Source organism: Heloderma suspectum, chromosome 12, assembly GCF_057233095.1.
Source record: "Heloderma suspectum isolate Gila_16-S chromosome 12, 16-S_ref, whole genome shotgun sequence".
Lineage (NCBI taxonomy): Eukaryota > Metazoa > Chordata > Lepidosauria > Squamata > Helodermatidae > Heloderma > Heloderma suspectum.
Genome location: NC_139469.1, coordinates 1,954,376 through 1,974,362, shown reverse-complemented (window position 1 = coordinate 1,974,362; position 19,987 = coordinate 1,954,376). Strand labels below are relative to the sequence as shown.

Here is a 19,987-nt window from a genome sequence, read left to right as displayed (position 1 = left end):
GCCTCTCGGAGTCCCAGGTGGAGGAGCTGAAGGCAAAGGGCCCTCTCCCACGCCTGAGGCAGCCTCTACTGCGGGGGAGTCCATTCAGCCACTGCGGCTGTTGTCGTCTCTCTTCTGGTCTCCCTTTAAAAGCCATCCATGGCCATGGCCAGATCTTGTGGCAGTGAGTTCCATATGTTAATTACACATGGTGTGGAGAAGGGCTTTTCGTCCACCCATCTGCAATCCACGCCCAACCAAGTTCACCAGACCAGGGATCTGGATCTACCAGAGTAGGTGGGCAAGGATTCCTGACTCCCCACTCTTTTAGCAAGGGCAACAACAACACACCACACTACGCTAGACTGCTGCAGTAAAGAGAGCTGGGAGGTGACCAGGACTGGATTTGTGTGTGGAAGGACTGCGGACTCCACTCAGTTCTCGAACTCAAAACAAATTCCTGGGCTCAGAATGCTTTAATTCCAAGGGCCCGTCTTCCCTGCACCAGACTGGTTGGTGGATCCTGGGGTTAAAGTAGATCCTGGAAGCCTGGCATTTGCTCAGCCCTGCGTTAGATGTTCTCCACACCATGTTCTCCTCAATTGCCCTTTTTTCTAAACTGAAGTGGCCCAGATGTTGCAGGCTTTCCTTTTAGGGGCAGCGATACAAATTTAGTAAATAAAAAGAAAATAAACCATCCCCCGATCATTTTGCTTGTCTTTCTCCAGCTTTAGTGGAGCCCTTTGGGAGGGCTGCAGAGGGTAGACCCTAGTTGAAAACAAGAAAAAGGTGAATGAAATAGTTGTGGCCACCCCTGTCCCTGTGAGAAAGAGAAAAGGCTGGCTGAGGTGGTGGGTAAAATGCAATTGCTAGGACAGGTCTTTTTAAAAGTGGAAGAGCAGCAAGAAAGCCAAGCCGGGGTGGGGGCGGGGGTGGTCCTGCAAAAGAGAATCTACAAATATTACAGAATGTGAGTGGATCAGTTTCTCTGGAGTGTTTTTACTGGCTGTGGGTAAGAATGAGAAAAGAGCCTGACGCATCCAAGCAAGTTCCAGCACTGAGGTCAAGCAGCTGGATAACCCTAGTTCAGTGCTTCATTGTTGTAAACAGCTGCAATTGTACGGAGGGAGGGAGAGTTACAGAATTCCTCTCTTTTTAATTGCATCTTTGGCCCTTAAGGCTAAAGTGTGTGTTTTCTTTTGGTGCCAGATCCATCCACACACCCACACCTGGCTCTCCGTTTTGGCAGCACGCACCAGATTGTGAAGCAAGCAAATTCCTTCTGAAAGGCAGACCAGGTGCAGAATCCTCTTTTGCATTATGATACATTAATATTGACCACAGTGCAGTATTAGTTGTAGACATTACTGTGCCTTCCTGGTCATACACAGCATCTTTATTTGTGGTTTGCAAAGGTAGTTCGCTTAAATATGGTGGTCTAAGTGGGGGAGGAGAAAAAGAGGGAGGAAGTAAATATGCCAGAAATCCCAATACTTTGTGAAATGGGGAAATGCAAACTTCAGAAGAGTTATATTATTGGGAAGGAAGGAAGGAACAGATGTTATAATGCAAAATCTGTAATATTTGTCTCTTTTGGAACAAGACATTGACATCTAGATATCCAAGCCTTCACAGTTTGCAGAAATCTCACATGGATTTTTTGGGACAAAAAGGGAACCAGGGATTTTTACAAACGCAAGCGGACTGCAACGTTGAAGGCATGGTACCTGCTCAGTCACTGCGAAGGTTCTGGGTTCCCTCTGAAAGAGAGAAGCATCCCAAGCAGTTAGCCTAAATCGATACCCTCCACTGGTTGCAGGTAGATCACTTTCAAGAAATTAAGGCGACCTTTAACGTTCACGGCATTCACATCCTGCTGGGGTGGCAGCCGAACCTCCCCCGGTGTTGGCACCAGAAGAAAACGCTGCCGTACGCCAAGTCAGATCCTTGGTCTGCCTAGCTCAGCCTTCCTACAGCTCCTATGATCCCCAGCCAGCATGGCTAGATCAGTCTTGGCTGCAATGACTGGCAGCAGCAGCTCTCCAGAATTTCAGGCTGGATTCTGCCCCACCCTCCCGTCTCCTCCAGCAAGAATGTGAATACAAAAGCGCCACAGCCCAGGGTGGACACCGTGTGCCAGCCGTCACTTGCACTAGCTCCAGCTATGGGCAGGGATTGGGACCCACAAACAACTGCTGGAAATGCTATGGGAACCACGCGGTGGACACATCCACTTTTAAGACTCTTGTACAACAGAGTCTCTGCCATACTCCAGCTTCCAAGGTGGACAGAAGGACGCAAACTCCTTTCTTAACCCAGGGCAGTCACGTTCAGCCTCCTGTCCCTCCAGATGTGTCTATTAGAATGCAGAACCCCTACAGCAGGGGTGTTTGACCTCTTTCAGCAGGAGGGCTGAACCCATTCCGGAGGAGGTCTCGGGGCTGCATTCCAGGAGTGGGAGGGGCAAAGGGTGCGGCCAAAACACGAGCGTTTTGGCTTCAAGCTCTTCCTGCCCGTGACTGAGCCTTAGTGAGGGATCCTAACCTTTCAGAAGGGCGGGCGCTGTACAAAAGCCAGGAAACCAACAAACTACTGGTGGTCAGGGGGGAGGGGCATGGCTATCTGGGGACCCCAGGAGGGCCAGACTTCGCTACCAGGCGTCGGTTCTGCACCTCTCTCTGCCCTAAAGTTTGCACAGATGTTCTGCCACCAGTTAACTTTTCTTGCCAGCTCTTGCATGCTCCCCAGTTGAGATCACAGCTCACCATGCTCTGGGGAAAAAACTTGTGGAGGAGAGCCACAATCGCCTCACGCTGGAGCACAGGGGCATCACGATGCTCAGCTGCGGCTCTCTCTGGTGCTTTTGCTATATTCCCCCCACCCCACAACCTTCCCTGGTGTCAACACTTTAAATGAATTTGGGACCTCTGCTGTCACTGCAGAAGAAAGAAAGCCTTTGTAGCCTGTCTTAAGAGCGGATCAGAGTTTTTTGGGTGGCATATGAGATGCTTAGAACCCCCCACCATGGCTTTTGCACCGAAGACAGCTTCCCTTTCTAAGCTTTGGTAACTGCTGGATGGAATATCTTCAGAAACGGGGACCACCCACTCCCTGCTTCTTTCTCAGCTGTCTGGGTGCAGCCTGAAACCAGCGTTGCACCTAGCTGAGCCTTATCCAGCCAGGTCTGCTCTCTCCTCTGACATCCCATCTCAAGTTTGTGACTTTGTGATTTCCAACATCAGCCTTTCCCCCCTCCCCCTGCTCCCTTGGCTTCGCCTCCAGCCTGATGAAGAGTTCTGGAGAACTCCAAAGCTTGCTCGCTCTTTCATGAGGGACACTTTGGCTGGCCTTCGCAAAGGCGTCACCAGGCTGGGGAACTTACAGCTTTCTTTTTCCTTCTTGTGTTTTCTTTTAAGCCAATTAGTGCCGGCACACCCAGGGAGGAGCTGCTGGGTGTCAACGAGGGATCATTATGCAGGCTCCCGCCAAACAAACGCCTCTTCTTTTCCATCCCACATTTCTAACCCAGCGCTAAAATATAACCAGATGTCTGGGATGCTGTGGGTTGGGCGCCCCCTTGACCTCCGCCACCCAGCAGGCCTGCCATCTTTACGTCTTCTTCTCTCCCGAACTCTACAGCCGCCTTCCCCAGCCTGGTGCCTTCCAGACGTGGTGGGCTATAGCGCCCAGCATTCCTGGCCCTTGGCCATGCTAGCTGAGGGAGTCTGGGAGCTGCGGCCCCACGCGTCTGGAGGGCGTCCGGTCAGGGAGGTGGCTCCGCAGTGGCGTCGGAGCCCAGCGGCAGTGCGGTGGAAGTGCCAACCTGAGCTTGCTCTTCAGGGCGGTCACCTCCCGGCCCATGGCCTCGCTGCTCTCCGTGGCCTCGTCCAGCTCCCGCTGCAGTTTCCTGCGGCTCGCATTCATGCGCTGGGACTCCTCTTCGGCCTCTTCCAGCTGCCGCTTCAGCTGCTTGACACGGGAGCTGGCCTTGTCCGCCTGCAGGAAGAAGGCCTCGACAGCTCAGATGGGGGCGAGAGGCTACCGGCGCCAATCAGCACACCGGTCGTTGGAGCCCTCCCTTCCGCCCCAGCCAGGGTCAGGGAAGCAGAGGAATCGGACTCAAGCACAGGGCTAGGGCCCAGGAGATGGGCGTTCGAGTTCCTGACCACACATAAAGTTCTCTGGGCAGACCTGGGCCGCTCCCTCCTACCTTACAGGATTGTTGCGAGGATAAAGCGGGGGGGGGGGAGTGTAATAACATTAATTCCCTTGACTCTTTGGCAGGCAGGGAGGGCGAATTCCCAGGAAGACCCAGGCCGTCCTGCCCGCTGTTCCCCCTGCAGCCCGGTTCCCCATCCCAGGGAGGGCTCTACAGGGGGCCATAGCTCCGTGGTGCAGCAGAATGCCCCAGGCTCACCCTGCCAGCTCCATCTGGCACGGATCAGCCGGCAGGGAGCGGAGCAGTGCTCCATACGTGTGGAGGCGCGGGCACGCCTCGTGCCCGTCCCCATAGCCACGTCCCCGGGAGAGCCCCAACATGCAAGCCGCTGCCTTGATCCATCTCTCCCTGGATTGTGGGGGTCTTTTGGAAAGCTAACAGGCCTTAATTGCCCCTTCAAGACCAAGCCGCCCCAACACACTTTACGTTACGGCAGGGATCACTCACAATGGCAGGTTGTTGCTAGAAAAAAACAGTTTCCCCGCTAGCTAATGCAGGGATTGTGGCTCAGCATTTAGGGAGCAGGGAAGTCTGAATGGCTGACAGTTTCATCATCCCTGCTAATAAAAAAGTCCCAGTGCTTGACCCTGCCAGCCAGGCAACTTTTTTACTAGCAGGGACGATGAAATCCTCAATTGTGGGGTTCATCCTGGAGACATATCTTTTTCAGAAATCTCTGCAGGTAACTTCAGAAATACAGGGGTTGATATGAGGCTGAAATCCCACACCCTTACCGGGGCTTTCTGCTTCCAGATTCTTTATGGGATTAAGATCAGCTTCTTTACACAGGTGGACACTTCGGCTGTCCAGATCTTGCTTCAGATCTAGAGGCCAGACTGGGGTGGTTGGCCCGGCTCTGGATTGGCCCGAGGCTAGTTGGGGCTTATTTGGAACCTCCAAATCAGCCTCCAGAGTGGGTCTGGGGGTCCCTGCACAGCCCTAAGTTCTATATGTTTCTATATGCTTCATTTTACAGCCACTGGATGGCACTGTGATTATAGTGCAATGCCATCATTACACACAGCCAATAGATCAGATTAACGTCCCTTATTGCGTTATCTCTGATCTTTTAAAAAGTGGGATAAAGGTCTTAAACCACGGGAGGGGCCCTGAGGGTTGATGTCGTCGCCTAAAGGACCCACAAACATCCATGAGCAACCGATCTTGATCACATGATATAAGCCCCCTGTGGAGAAGCTCATTGACCCCTGAAGAAGGCCCATATACACGATACAGGCCTGAAACATGTTTGGCTACTTCAAGGAATAAAACTATATATGTTTTTTCAACATCCTAAGACCTTGTCCCTTCATTCCATTGGGTTATTTGGATGTTCTCCAGTGTTATCTAACCTGGTGTATAAGGCAGCTGCCTCTGTACCTAAGCCAGGGGTGGCCAACTCGTCACCCTCCAGATGCAGTTGGACTGCAATTCCCATCAGCCTTTGCCACCATAGCCGACAGCAAGGGATGACAGAAGCTGCAGATCAACAACATCTGGAGAGCCAGAAGTTGCCCACTGCTGCCCTAAGCACCAAAACTTGTAGGAAGCACCACACAATGAATACAAACAGAACCTTCCGAAGACAGTTTACAGTTTCGGGGGGTGAGGCATAGCTCAGTGGTAGAGCCCCTGGTCGGTATGCAAAAGGTTCTGGGTTCAGCTCCTGGCCTCTACAGACAGGGCTTGGAAAAAGCCACATCTGAAAGCGGCAGCCAGTCAGTGCAGAGGATACTGAGCTCAATGGAGCAGCTCGGTGTATTTATTTTGGGCTGCTGGTGTTTGGTTTTATGATTGTAAACCTCCCCAAGGGCATTTGCCAGTTGGATGGTATACAAATAATAATAATAATAATAGGCAGATCCCTACATTGAAGGCAGTATGCTGGCCTGAGGCTTTCAGCAGCCCCCCACCCAGAGTAAAAAGGGGGCACGGTCCCCATTTCCTGGCAAGGAAGTAATTTTGCGAAGTGACGATGGGGGTGGGGGAGCTGGGAACTGTTAACAGACTTTCCCACAGCATCAGAGAGCTCTAGTTCACTGTGGGAAATCATGACAGCTGCGTTATCTTTTTATAACAGCCATCATTAATCTCCATTTGTAAGTGCTAACATTAACGGAATAAAACTTAAATGAACCCATTGCATTATTATAAATTAACTCGAGGTTGGCTGAATCTTAATTCTTCAGATGACTTGGCACTCTCCCTGGTTCAAATTCAGCTCCCCCACACCACGTGACAGCTGACCTGGTCTTTGTACTGTTCCGCTTGCTTCCTCTCGTCCTCAACCTGCAGCAGGGCTTCTTTGAGCTTCTTGTCTTTCTGGCGCAGTGCCTTTGCTGCAGTTTGCTTTTCTCTGTGGGGGAGAGGGAATTGGGTGAAAAGGTTTAAAGGTGCTAGTCCAGATGATGCTGGCCAGAGCAAAAGCAAAGTGGTGGCCAGGAAGATCCAGAATGTGGAAAGGAGGTCACTTGGCTGCCCCAAAAGGTATCCATTGGGTCTTTCAGTCTGGGATGAGCAAAATCCCCTACGTTCCACCCCATTATTCTGACATTACAATATCCCTTCCATTCTGCTTGGCTTGAATTCTGGCAGGAATTGCTAATTTTGGAATGTCAAAAATGGGATTTTGCATATATGCCCTCACAAGAATATCTAAAGAGCAAAATCCTCCATAATTCGTACTCATGCAGGAATAGTTAAAAAAAAATTAGAGGGAAAAAGTCAGGGGAAAACCCATTATTCCTGCTCACAAAAGTATATTTTCAAAATATTTGATTTTTAAAAAATCCACAGTTGTGGCATTGTGTAAAGTCAAAGTAAAAATATTTTTTGAAGCTATTTTGGGTGGCTTTATGAAATTGTTTAAAAATATGTAGTTTATATTTTCACATAACAGGTTTTAATGTGGTTTAACTTTCATGGAAAGTTTCAGAAATGTACCTCTGGAAGAATAAGGACATTTTGACTTTTGCTTCAGTAAAGATACCCAGTAAAGCAGAACCTGAAAACGTGGGGCGGAGTCCAGCAGAGGTGGGTCCCGCCGGCATCACCGCCGCAATCGTCCACTGAGATGTGTGGCCCTGTACCCGCCCTCCTCAACCGGGAGCGTGCCAGATGTGCTGAATTACAACTCTTGTCGTACCAGTGATCATCCTGGCTGGGGACTGCAGAAGCTGTAGTCTAGCACATCTGGAAGGCGTCGGGTTGGGGAGGCTAGTCATACAATATATAGGCAAGGCGGTGTATAAACCAAAATGCTGCAAGCTAGGCAAAACAGCTGGATTCTGGACCACATGTTCCATCCTTTCAAGGGCATGTTCTGGGACAGGCTTCGGCAGGGCACAGCATCCCACAGCTCTTCCCTCCCCCAAAGCACACGGATTGCCAGGAGGACCTGGATTCCTGCTCCAGCTGCTCCTCCAGCTGCGCAATCTTGGCTTCCAGGGACGTGACAGTGGCCTTGAGCTTCGACTTGATGGCTCCCTCCATCTCCTGCAGTTTTGACTTCAGCTCCTTGTTCTGCCTCTCCAGCTGCTGTCGGGCGCTCTCGTTTTTCTGGGCTGCAGCTCGCTCCGATGCCAGCTCGTTGTTCAGCTGCTCTGACTGCGGCCAAGACATGGGAAACAGTGCTTAAAAACTGACCACTGGAAAGTTTTTTGATGCTGTTTTTTTTTTTTTACCAGTTGATCATTTGTTGTTATGGTCGATGACAAGCATGACAAGTAAACACATAAAACACATGAAATACACATAGGATGCCTGAAATGTGATAAAATAAAAAAAGCATAAAGTGGAATAAAATGGGGGCGGGGGGAAATAAGCCAATAATGTTATTAAATGTATAATCAAATTATGATCTCCCAAGGAGGATTACGGAGTCTCGAAGGTCAGTTCCTGGTGGGTTTTGCATGCTGCGGCACAGAATGTGGCAGCACTAAGAGTAATGGATGCATTTTGGTCAGAAAGAAATGAGAAAACATAAAATGCATCTGAGTTTTTTACCAATAAAAGAAACCCCCTCCCTCCTTCCCAATTATACAGTTGATGGTAGCCTCCATTTCCCACGGTTGCCTCCTCCCATGCCACCCTCCACATCATTGACCATTCAACCACTTACGGATATAGCTACTGCTTTCACATCCACTAATTTGCCTATTACGGCGAGAGAGAGACAGGGGAAGGGAGATAAGGAAAAAATGAAACCGCATGGTGTTGACAGTGCAGACCACCGGGTGTTGTGAGGAGGAGGAACATGTCCTCCACCCTCTCCTCAGGCCACACAGCCTTTTACAAATCCCGAGGAGCAGGGGCCGAGAGAAGGTGGGCTTCCCGTCTTGCAGCCGAGGTATCGCCGTACTTGCTGCACAGCCTTGCGGAAGCGGTCACTCATGGCCTCCATGTTGCTCTGCTCCTCCTCCAGCTCCTCCTCCATCTGAGAGATCTTCGCCTCCAAGCGCCGCTTTTCGTCCTGAAGGCTTATCCTACAACCAGAGGGTTGGGAAGGATGCAGCGAGTCATCCCTGAGGTATGCCGGGCCGCAAAACACTGACTGAAAACAGATGGTTTTACTTTGGCTTTTCCCCCAGCCATGGTCTTTGAATAGTCTCTGGTATGATACTATTCACTGGAAGGAGGTAGAATGGGAATTTGGGATCTACCGGTAGATCTCTGTGTGCTTTGCAGTAGATCAGCAAAGACATCTGCCTCCCAATCATTTCATAATAGTGACAACAAGAAGCATTCTCCTGCCACCCACCCCCAACTAGGCTGCTGAAATCAAGAAAGCTCGGGGAGAAAATAAAAGTAGATTTCTGTGTGAAAGGATGTGCATGCAAGCTTCAGTTTGGTACTGAAACAAATTCTGGGGCTGCACTCATGCTCAGAGGCACCCTTGTCCTGCAACTCAATATCCATCTTCGTGAGCCCCTGTTTTGCACCCAGCTCCAGCTGGTTGACCTCTGGGTTTGAGTGAAAAACAACATAGACCCCACATGCCCAACATTTGCCCAGCCCTGGAGTAAAGCACCTGTTGTATCATTGGTGTGAAAGACAAAAGGGCAGAACTGGGTCTGCAGTTCCAGTAGGCCCCAAATCCCAGCCGTGAAACGCTCACCTGCCGGAAGCAGAGCTCGCAAGCTCTTCGGCCAGGTCCTCCTTCTCTTGTTCCGCTTGCTTCCGAGCCCGTTCTGCAGCCGCCAAATCCTGCCGAAAAAGCCAAGAGAGCGTCTCGTGCCACCAGGCAGAGATGGCCGCTGCAGAACGCGGCCGCCGCTTCCAGAGACCGGGCCATTCACACCCCTTTCCTTTCCTGCCCCTCCTCATGCCCTTCCTCAACACGTGAATGTTGGCATCAGTGTCGTGTTTTGAGACGATGGGGAAGTTCTGCCTGTGGTCTTATCTCTGCTGCCCATCCACACGTGGGAGTCGCTCCCTGGCTGTCTGAACAAGCCCAAAGTCCCCTGACGGGGGGGAAACCTTCCTGAGCTGCCCACCTGTTTATACCCGCCTGTGCAGAACAGTGGAGGCTGGTGGCTCCGGGGTTCAGTGGGTGGGAATCTGCTCCGGGGTTCAGTCAGAACCAGACAGAACTCTAACGGAGCTCTCTAAGGTGCAAAGCTGTCCTTTAGAGTTCTGACTGGAACCCGGCGTGGATTTACCACCATACTCACATTGGAGCCACCAGCCTTCACTGGTGCAGAGCCTCAAGCTGGGGGGTGGGGGCAACCCAGCCCGCTGGGTTCTCCAGACAGCCATGCCCCCTTCCTCTGGCTGCACCCCCTCTCCCCCTATGGCCAATTGTTTGCTGGTTTCCTGGCTTTTGTGCAGTTTTTCCTCCATTCTGAAAGCTTGAAATGCTTGAAAGCTACGGAAAAGGGATTGACTTCCACCATTTATAACATCTTAGTGTGTACAGGTATGGGCTCTTTGAATGACCTAAAAAGAGTATGGGAAAAAGACTGGAATATTGATACTGAAGAGGAGGAATGGTCCTCTTTGTGGACACAATTCCCTTATAAGTCCACGTCAGCTATATTTCAAGAAACATCAATAAAAATAGTTCAGAAGAAGTATCGCACCCCTTTTGAGGATTTCTTATATGTCTAGGAATAGTTCTTCTAAGTGTTGGTGGGGATGTGATGCGGTGGGGTCTTTCGACTTTATGTGGTGGAACTGTAAGAGGGTCTCAGTTTTTTGGGACCAAATTTTCTTGGAGATCTCATAATAGGAGCAGCTATAACCAAATCTCCAGAGCTAGAGCTTTTAAACTTATTCCATGGACAGTATAGATCTCAATCACATAAGAAACTGGTGGGATATCACAGAATCATAGAATAGTAGGGTTGGAAGGGGCCTACAAGACCACCGAGTCCAACCCCCTTTTAATATCTTTTAATAGCAGCTATCCTTTATCTTTTATAGCTATCTTTTCATAGCAGCATGAGTGCTTATTGCCAGATATTGGAAAAATCTACAAGGAATTTCAATAGCTAACTGGCAGCGGGAAGCAGCATTAATAGAAAAATAAACTCAAAAGTTATGCATGGCAAAAGGACAAAAGAAAATAGATACTTTTGCTGCTGAGTGGTGGACTTTTATCGCATATATGAATAAAGATAATGCTACACATTCAGTCCCAAAAGCCCTTAGTAATATTTGGTTTATGTAAGGCATAAACCTCCTTTAAATATAACATTCATCTTTATTTAAATATTTATAATACCCCCTAAAATTCCTACTTGTTTTTCATGAGTATGTATTGTAATAAGATTCTACATGTTGTTTAAATTATTGTGGAATGTTTTCTTTTTCGTTCCTTCTTTTTTTCCCTCTTCTTTTCTCTTCCCTCTCTTTTTCTATTTATTAGTCTTATTTTATATGATAGTTTTTGTTGATTATTGTTTATGGTGCTTTATGTACACTGTCAAAACTATATATAGAAAGCCTGAGATGCCTCCCGCTGGCCTTGGTTAGGGGCAGGAAGAGCTTTAAGCTAAAACAGGCTGGCATCTTTGGTGTCTTGGCTCCACCCCTTTCCCCTTCAGCACTGCCCACCACTGGATCGCGGCCCCCAGGAGCTTCTCCAAAACAGAATTTGGACGTTGGGCTGAAGGAGGCTCCACTCTCCTGGTTTATAACCACAGGCAGCGCAGCTGGCCTGAGCGGCCGTGCCCAGGCCAGAGGCCGAGGGATTGGAGGGCGAACGATGGAAGAGGCCTGCATGGACTTGCTGTGGCACATATTCAACGCCCCCGGAGGAAAGGGCTGCTGAAGGAGAGGAGGGCGTCTGAACGGCCAACAGAGCCGCCCCTTCAGGCCCGGCTCTCTTGGGTTTCCTTCTGGAGAACCACGGGCTGCCTCCGTCAACCACAGGCAGGACATGGGGAGGCTCGGAGCGGCTGGTGGGTCTGTCTCACGCTCAGCCTCACAGAGTGCTGTCTTTGGGGTTGCAAAGGAATTTTCAGCAGGCCAAGAGTGGAACAAGAATTGCACAGTATAGGAATACAACCCATTAGGAAAAGGGGTAGAGAACAGTGGCCCTCCAGATGTTATTGGACTACAGCGCCTATCATCCCTGGCCACGTGCCATGTGGGCTGGGGCTGATGGGAGTTCAACAACATCTGGAGGTCCAGAGGTTCCCCACCCCTGAAGAGGGAGGGCCTCCTGGCCTGATGCGGGTGAACTGGCAATGGAGAATGGGTGGAGCTGATGTGGATCCTGCCTGGGGGCGGCTAGGTGGGGGGGGTCCTGGGAGGTGGGGGGGGCAGAGTCCTTGTGGGGCCCAGATGCCCCTGGGGCACCTCCTAGCCTCCCGCCTCCTTTACCTCCTGAAGCTGCATCAGCTCGGCCTCCAGGTTCTTGGCTTTCTTCTCGTTTTCTCGGGCCGTGGCGAAGACTTCTTCCCGGGCAGCACGGGCATCGTCCAGCTCGCGCTGGAAGTCCTTCATCTGAGCCTGCGTGTTCAGACAGTTAGAAGGACTCAGGCTTAGCACCAAATCTCACCTTCCGCCTGGCCAGCGGGCAATTCTGATGTTCTCATGAAGGGCCCCCATGAGAGCCCAGCGGTGGGAGGGGCTTCTGAGGCCGGCCTTTTTCCTTAGGACACATAAAAGGAAGCCCGTTTCCATGGGCAAAGGCATGGAGGAGGAGAAGGCAATCAGTGGCTACTAGTCCTGATGGCTCTATGCTACCTCCAGCATCAGAGGCAGTACGCCTAGGTACACCACTTGCCGGGGAACCTGGGTGGGAGGGCGCAGTTGTGCTCATGTCCTGCTTGTGGGTCTCCTGTGGGCAGCTGGTTGGCCACTGGTGTGAACAGAATGCTGGGCTAGATGGACCTTGGTCTGATCCAGCATCAGGGCTCTTCTTATGTCCTTATTATTTCTTCACATGGTGCATAGTAACACTATAAAATTTGCTACCACAAGATGTGGTGACATCCACCCACCGGGATAGCTTGAAAACGGGATCGGACAAATCCACAGAGAAGAAGGCTACCAATGGCTACCGGCCATAAGGGCTACAGATTACCTCCAGCATTGGAAGCAGTGTGCCTCTCAAGAGTTTCAGCTGCTGGGGACACACAGGTGGGAGGGTGTTAGTGCGCTTCTGTCCTGCAGCTGGCTGGCCCCAGTGGGAACAGAGTCCTGGACTAGACAGGCCTTTGGTCTGATCCAGCAGGGCTCTTTTGATGTTCTGAAAACCAAACCCCTGCACTGCCCCAACAAGCTGCTCACAAAACAGCTTGGAACTCCAGGACTGGCCTCCGAAACGGCGCAAGGAGCAGAGCCTGGCCTGGTTATTTAAATGGAGACTCTGCAGTGCATGTGCAGGTCGGCTCCACCCCTGAGCCCTCCAGTGGGAGGCAAAACGCTGTTCCGGTGCTAAAACAACCTTTTGTATCCCAACTGCACTGTCGTACAAACAGTGCCACAGACACAATGAGCCCCCTCCTGCCGCCCCCCAGGCAAAGGCAAGCGAGTTCCGCCCACCTGTAGCTTCCGCAGCTGCTTGATGGCTTCCTCCCGACCTTTGTTGGCAGAGTCCACTTGGCCTTCCAGGTCCTTGAGGTCCACCTCCAGTTTCTTCTTGGCGGCAGAGGCTAAGCCTCGTTGCTTGCGCTCGTCTTCCAGTTCCACTTCCAGCTCATGGAGCTAATGAGCAGGAAGCAAGCAGTTAGGGAGGATTCCCAGAGGCACAGAAACGCACCCTCAGCGACTCGCAGCAGAACATGTGAAATGCGCTCCATTTTTCATTGCCTGGTAGCTAGCAGCCACCAGCCATCAAAAGCCAGCGATGCTCAGACTTCCTCAAGACCTGTTGAGAAGGCATGTTTTGACAGCAGCTAAGCAAAAGCCTAAAGGGGAAAGGCCATCTCCTTATTCTGCATGGCTGTAATGGGATTGCCTCAGGGGTGAAGCCAAAGCTCCTAAACTAGAGCGTCATACCTGCTTCTGCAGCTGCCGCCTCTTCTCCTCGTTTTGCTCATCTCTGGCTTGCAAGTCTCTTTCGAACTGGCCTTTCAGGGCCTGCATGTTCACCTCCAGCCTCAGCTTGGCATCTTCCGTCGCTTGCAGTTCATCCTCCAGCTCTTCCAGCTGCGTCTTCATCTCTTCTACCTGCTGCTCCAAAGCCCGTTTGGACTTCTCCAAGTCGTGAACCTTCCCCGAAAAGGAGGCAAAAGAGGCAGATAAACTGACAAGAGAGAATAAGAAAGCAAAGCCCTGGAAGCAGGAATTCATCAGAACTTCAAGGAAAACTGCAGGTCGGCTGAGGCTTGGCGGCATCTTCGCCCTTAGTCAGTCTCCAAGCCCATCTGCACCGCCTTCTGCATCATCAACTGCCAAGGGCCGCAAGCTGGAGTCTGCCCTGCAGACCTCGCCCTTCCCTCATATGCTTGCACCATTCTGTGCATTTCGACTGCAGGCCACTTTGGGGAGCCCATCTTGGCGGAAAAGGGGGGATAAATATAACAAGCAAACAAGCAATGCCCAGAAATGCGTTCATTAGCTTCTAGCTTGAGTAGAAAATTATTTCTTTAACTGAAAACCACCTAGAAAGGGTGTGGGGGCAGGGGATAACCAACTGACACTTTTATTTGTGTGTGGGGGCAGGATTAAGAGATAACTGCAGATCCTGTGTAAATAACATCATTTCAGAAGGACCTGGAGACACTGGGGGAGACTTACGTTCTTGCCGACGTCATCCTTGGAGCTCACAAGATCTTCCATCTCTGCTTTCAGCAATTTGTTGGTTCTCTCTAGTTCCTCTTTGGCTTCCAAGGCCTCCTCCAGAGCACGGGCCAGCGAAAGCGCCTTTGTCTCCTTCTCCCTGGCTTCAGCCTCTGCTCGGTCTCTTTCATCAGCATATTTGGAAGAGATGTTCTTCTCTTCTGCTAGCATCTGCAAAGCAGCAGCAGCAGCAATAACAACAACAACAACAACAACAACAACAACAACACGCTCCACTTCAAGTCTTTGCCCAGTGGCTATCACTATGAAAGACAGCCATGGCCAAATGCTGCTTTGGTCTTGCCACTTGCTAACAATTTTGGTGGGAAGTCTGCATTTTGATGGGCACATAAAGGGGTGTCGCCTGATCAATTAATTGTGTCAAGTAGCTCGTTAATCTATTGACTGGACTTGCACAGAAGGAGAGACCACAGCTGAACTGCAGAGCCCCTGCTTTGCTTGCAGAAGGTCCCAGGTTCCATCCCTGGGAGCATCGCCTGTGAAAAAGGACCATGGAGCATGAGATGACATAACAGATCTCTCTTTCCTGTAGATCCCGGGAAGACCCTGCCAGTCAGTCCAAGGAGACAATATTGGGTTGGATGGCCAAACTCTCTGATCTGATACAAAGCAGCTTCCAATGTTCTGAAAAAGATAGGTCTCAAGCAAAAAGCGCACTTCCTTTATTTTTAGATGTGTCGGAGCAGATGTTACTTGGAAGAGGCATTTCCTGCTAAGTGAGAGAAAAGGGGGAGGGCTCCACAAAGATGGCACCTCCGGCCATCCGCAGTTTTTTTAAATAAGCCCTTGTTCTATCCATTTGTCTATCTGAATCTGCTGCCTGATTTATCCGGGGCACCTTTTTCCTCCCATAAAAGGGTTTAGTAATAGAATAACAAAAACAATTGATTGAACATTGAAGAATTAACACGTACAGGTTCAAAATAAAACAAAGGACACGATCCAGCATTTAAGCATTTGGAAGTCCTATTTAAGCACATGATCCAGGACACAATCCAGCATTTAAGCACTTGGAGGTCCCACTTAAGGACATGATCTAGGACATGATCCAGCATTTAAGCACTTGCAAGTCCCATTTATTTCAAAGGGAAATTAGGCAGATGTTTAAGTGACTCAGCCTGAATTTGATGGATGTTCAAAGTGCTAAAGTTTGGAAGGATCACACCCAAACTTGGCTTATGTTTAATGAAGGGACAAATTTTGCATTCAAAACCCTGAGATGACCCTCCTTATCGTTTGGGGAGGCTTTGAGAGAGCTTTGGGTCCTCTCAATCTGTGATACGCAGTTGCTTGTGGGCCACAGGAGGGCATTTTCCATCGTGGTCCGGACGCTTTGAAAGATTCAGCCTAGGAATACTTTTTAAAGCTTCAGTTAAAAAGATCTTTTCAAAAAAGGGGCCGTGCAATATTTTCTGTGACTTGGCAGTCTGTATAGTTTTACTTGACTGTGTTTGAGCTTCTGGAGAACTCTGTGGAATTTTTATGCATTGCTAACAATATTTGTTGTTGCTAGAGCTTTGTTTAACCCTCAGGTTTATAAAGGAAGCGTTAAATATGTCCCTGTTCAGCCTCTCCTGAAGAGGACAAGTTATCCAAATCTGAACAGTCAGGATTCAAAAAGGGGATTCAGAGTTGGTATTTGAATCTGGTCATATTTAGCACCAAATTACTACACAACCCAGTGCATGCTGACTCACAAGTAAGCCCCACTCCTGCCTTTGAATGGGCCTTACTCTCAGGAAAGTGTGCACGGGCCAGCCGGGGCCTTAGGAAGGAAGGGCATGCAGGGGGCTAAATTCTTGCCTGGTCGAACTTCTTCTGCTTCTTCTCCAGGCTGGAGACCAGCTGGCGCTGGTTGTCCAAGTCGACCACGAGATCATCCAACTCCTGCTGGAGCCTGTTCTTGGTTTTTTCCAGTTTGTCGTAGGAAGCCGCTTTCTCCTCAAACTGTTGCGTGAGACCCTCGATTTCCTTCTGGAGCCTCTTCTTGCCTTCCTCCATGTTTTCAATGGTGCCGACATACTCCTGAAGCTTCCTCTTGGAGTCAGAGAGCTGCAGGATGTATACAGAGAAGCATAAATCATGGGGACACCCAAACTCTGCCCAGCAGAGGCCCCCCAGGCCAAAACATGGGCGTTAGCTCGATTAACTATTCCTGTGAGGACGTAGAGATGGTGTGCATCTCGGATCCATCCTCCATCGAACACCCTCCTCTTGGGCTTATTAAATCAAAGCCAACACGGCCTCCTTTGCTTCTGGAACATTTAAGGGCCACAAGGAAACCACCATTTGATCGGAGAGGGGTCCCTCAGGTTTACTGCTACATCACAGAAGGTGTTGGGACGCAGAGAAGACCTAGGTCCAGCTCCCACACCCATGGCTGATTTTGTCATCCAGTAAAGGGCTTGGTGTGGGCCCAAAAGAACTGGGTTCAAATACCAACTTTCCCTTGGGCTCACTGTGTGGCCTTGGGCGGGTCACCTTCTCTCAGCCTCCCATCTGCAAAATGTGGATTTCTTTAAAAAAACTTACTACCTCACGGGGGTAGACAAGACTAGAAGTGCGAGGCAGGGTGAGGAACCCCAGACCCAGGGACCAAACCTGGACTTCCGGGGCCCCAATCCAGCCCTCTGGGGTTCCCCAGATGGCCACGCCCCCTTCTACTGCCCCCCCTTCCCCCAACCACCAATTGTTTGGTGTTTGTGAAGGTTTTCCCCATTCTAAAAGGGGGAAATGCCTCTCCCGTGGCTGGGAGCAAGAGCAGCAAGCTCAGGCCGGCTGGTGGTTTCTGTATTTTGGCCCCGCCTCTTTTGCCTGCAGCCCCGCCCACCCCTGTAACACGGCCCCAGAGAGCTTCCCCAAAGTCGCATTCCGCCCTGGGGCTGAAAGAGTTCCCCAGCCCTGGTGCGGGGCCGTTTGAACCCTGTCACGATGATCACGGTGGGTGACGGTCAGAACCTGCACGTTCAGCGTCGAAATGTGCCTCTCCAGGTTCTGCTTCGCCTCCACCTCTTCCTCCAGCTGCTCCTGCAGGCTGTTCTTCTCGTCTTCCATCTGGCGAAGTTTCGTGGACAAGTTGAGTTTCTGCCGAGTTTCTTCCTGGAGCAGCTCCTGAGCAGCCGGGCGGCAAGAACGCAGAAAGAGCCACGGGTGAGTCTCTTCCCAGGGGCCCATTCAGCGGCCCTGGCGTGGCTCGCGGAGGCACCTACCTGAGCGTCCTGCAGCTGAGAGCCCAGCGTGGCCACGTCCTTGGTGAGCTTGATGCTCTTGGTCTCCGCTTCGCTCAGCAGCCCCGCCACGTTCTCCACCTCTGCCTGGGGAGGACACAAAGCGGCACTTGGATTAGGCGGTTCTGCAACGGACTGACCTTCCAATACGTATATGCTGATGCTCCATGAAGGTATAGCCAAGACCCCTCACAGCGACGCAAGTCGAAAAATCTCTAACGCTCAAATAGTGCGTGCGTGTGTGTGTGTGTGTCTGCCTGCACCATAGTGTGAAGGCTGTGAAACCTAGACACCTAAACGTGGCATGCATACTGAGTGGTGCGCACTTCAGGGTTATTTGGTTTTCACGATGCATTGACTAATTGTAATTAATTGCAATGCGTCCACGCCAACAAAGCCTGCAGTAACATCTTCAGCACTAGGGACACACTTCCCTAACCAGCACATAGCTTGAAGCTGGGGAGATGAACAGGCTGGAGGACAGAGTTGTAGGCCAGCCCCCTTCCCCCCTGCTGTGGGGCAACACCCCGCAGGGCAATGGAGTGGACAGATCCTTTCCTCGTGGCCTGTAGGGACACACCACGGCAGGGAACACACCTAGCGGTGCAAGTGGGCACTGTGGGCTTTTCTACACGAGGCTGCTAATCCTCGTGTTAATATCTACTTGCAATTTCGTTGCAGAATTGAGATCCAAGCAGTAGATGAAGAGCATTTCCTTTCCTGCTTTTCTGCTACATAACCTCTAGGAGACACTGTAGTACAGTGGAACAGTGCACATACACAAGTGAAAGAAGAGTTTTGTTTCACTTTCTTTAAATAGTACTGCATTTTTCCGGCTCTAAAAAAAACTAGCCGAAAGTGCTCTTTAGACACAGAAGTGAAACTGGAGGGTCACATCTAAAGAGCCTGTAAACAACTGTGAGTAGGAATGACAAGCACACAATCAATGCCTTGTGTAGAAGAGCTCTCACTCAGACAGGGTGGGCCCACTGTATATCAAACAAAAGGCTATTCCTGCCCATACAGAGCCAAGACCCATGCAGAGCCAAGACTATTCCTGCCCATGCAGAGCCAAGGTAGTATACAGTTAAACAACAATTAAAACCAATTGTGGCTCAAAATAATGTAAAACAGCCACCAAAACCAAAAACAGCAGTAGCGAGATCTAACCTAAAAGCAGGACCCAGAGAAGGGCTGTTGAATTAAACAGTCTCTGCTGACTGCTGAAAAGCAAGTGGCAGTGGGGCCAGGCAGACTTCTCTGGGGGGCTCTTCCAGCCAGTGAGTTCCACCACCAAAGAGGCCACTGCTCTCTTGTGTCCATCTCTCATGCATCCAATGATGAAAGGGCTCAGAGAAGCAGACTACTTAAGGGGTGTTTAGAGCAGTGCTTCACTAGTGCCCCAGCTGCACTGAACAGGAAGCAATAAAGGAGGCAAAAGCTGTAAGGAGGAGGAAGCATTTAAGGAACATTACAGGGTGCCTTTGCTGAAGAGGGCTTACTTACAACTAAACATTACAGAAGGCTCTTGGTCTCGGGGAAGGTCATTGCTCAGTAACATAGTGCTACATTAAGTGCCACATGGAACCTCAATTCCTCTTGCAGCTGATTGCAGAAAAGCAAAGCCTGAGCAGCACTACAGAAATCTGTCTGTGGTCTAGGGACCCAAATCTTGGGACCACCAAGGTACACTCACTTGCGTTGCTGTGTGTGTTTTGTTTTAAAAAATAATATGGAAAGAAACAGCCTCTCCTTTGTCACCTGCAGTTTGTGGACTTTTTCGTTAAGCTCTGTCCGGATGCGCTCCCCGTCAGCAAACCGAGACTGCAGCTCCTGCAGCTGCCCTTCCAGCTTCTTCTTCTTGTACTCCACCTCCTGCTTGGCCTGGTTGAGCGACCGGACCTCGCTGCTCAAGTCAGCGTTGTCCTTCTCCAGAGTCTGCTTGGTCTTGTCCAAGTTGGCTTTGGCCTGGAAGCCCAAAGAACGGTCAGCAAGTCAAAATCCTGCCTCTGAAAGGGCCACAATCCCCTAAGCAAGACCAGGATTGCGGCCTGGTATGTTTTGTTGTTTGCTTCCAAATTACCCGCTTAAATTGCTCCAGCTGCTCTGTCAGCTCTTCTACAGCCTGCGTGTGTTTCTGCCTCATCTCTTGAACCTGAGCTTCATGGGTCCGGGTCTCCTCGTCAAGCGCTCTCTTCAAGATGGTCACTTCCTGCTCCCTCTTGGCTCTGAGATGCCAACACAAGCAGGAATTAAATGGGGTAATCAAACCCTGCCCCCCAATTACTTAATCTTGTTTTCTATCATC

At 50.5% G+C, this 19,987-nt stretch overlaps 1 protein-coding gene across 3 annotated transcripts in view; it reads right to left on the bottom strand.

The window, feature by feature from the left end:
* Positions 1-19,987, bottom strand: part of MYH11 (myosin heavy chain 11) — an 87,657-nt gene that overhangs the window by 756 nt on the left and 66,914 nt on the right. For 2 of the 3 annotated variants that reach the window (XM_084818073.1, XM_084818071.1), the window contains 14 exons: positions 19,763-19,907; positions 19,441-19,647; positions 17,662-17,766; positions 17,411-17,563; positions 16,256-16,504; positions 14,390-14,602; positions 13,649-13,861; positions 13,193-13,354; positions 12,026-12,154; positions 9,315-9,403; positions 8,559-8,682; positions 7,596-7,804; positions 6,446-6,554; positions 3,803-3,975 (listed from right to left, as the gene is read on the bottom strand). In XM_084818073.1, the coding sequence (XP_084674199.1) occupies positions 3,803-3,975; positions 6,446-6,554; positions 7,596-7,804; positions 8,559-8,682; positions 9,315-9,403; positions 12,026-12,154; positions 13,193-13,354; positions 13,649-13,861; positions 14,390-14,602; positions 16,256-16,504; positions 17,411-17,563; positions 17,662-17,766; positions 19,441-19,647; positions 19,763-19,907 (2,280 nt within the window). Of the gene's footprint in view, positions 1-1,706; positions 1,740-3,802; positions 3,976-6,445; positions 6,555-7,595; positions 7,805-8,558; positions 8,683-9,314; positions 9,404-12,025; positions 12,155-13,192; positions 13,355-13,648; positions 13,862-14,389; positions 14,603-16,255; positions 16,505-17,410; positions 17,564-17,661; positions 17,767-19,440; positions 19,648-19,762; positions 19,908-19,987 lie in introns of all 3 variants that reach the window. The other variant, XM_084818074.1, reaches the window with a different exon arrangement.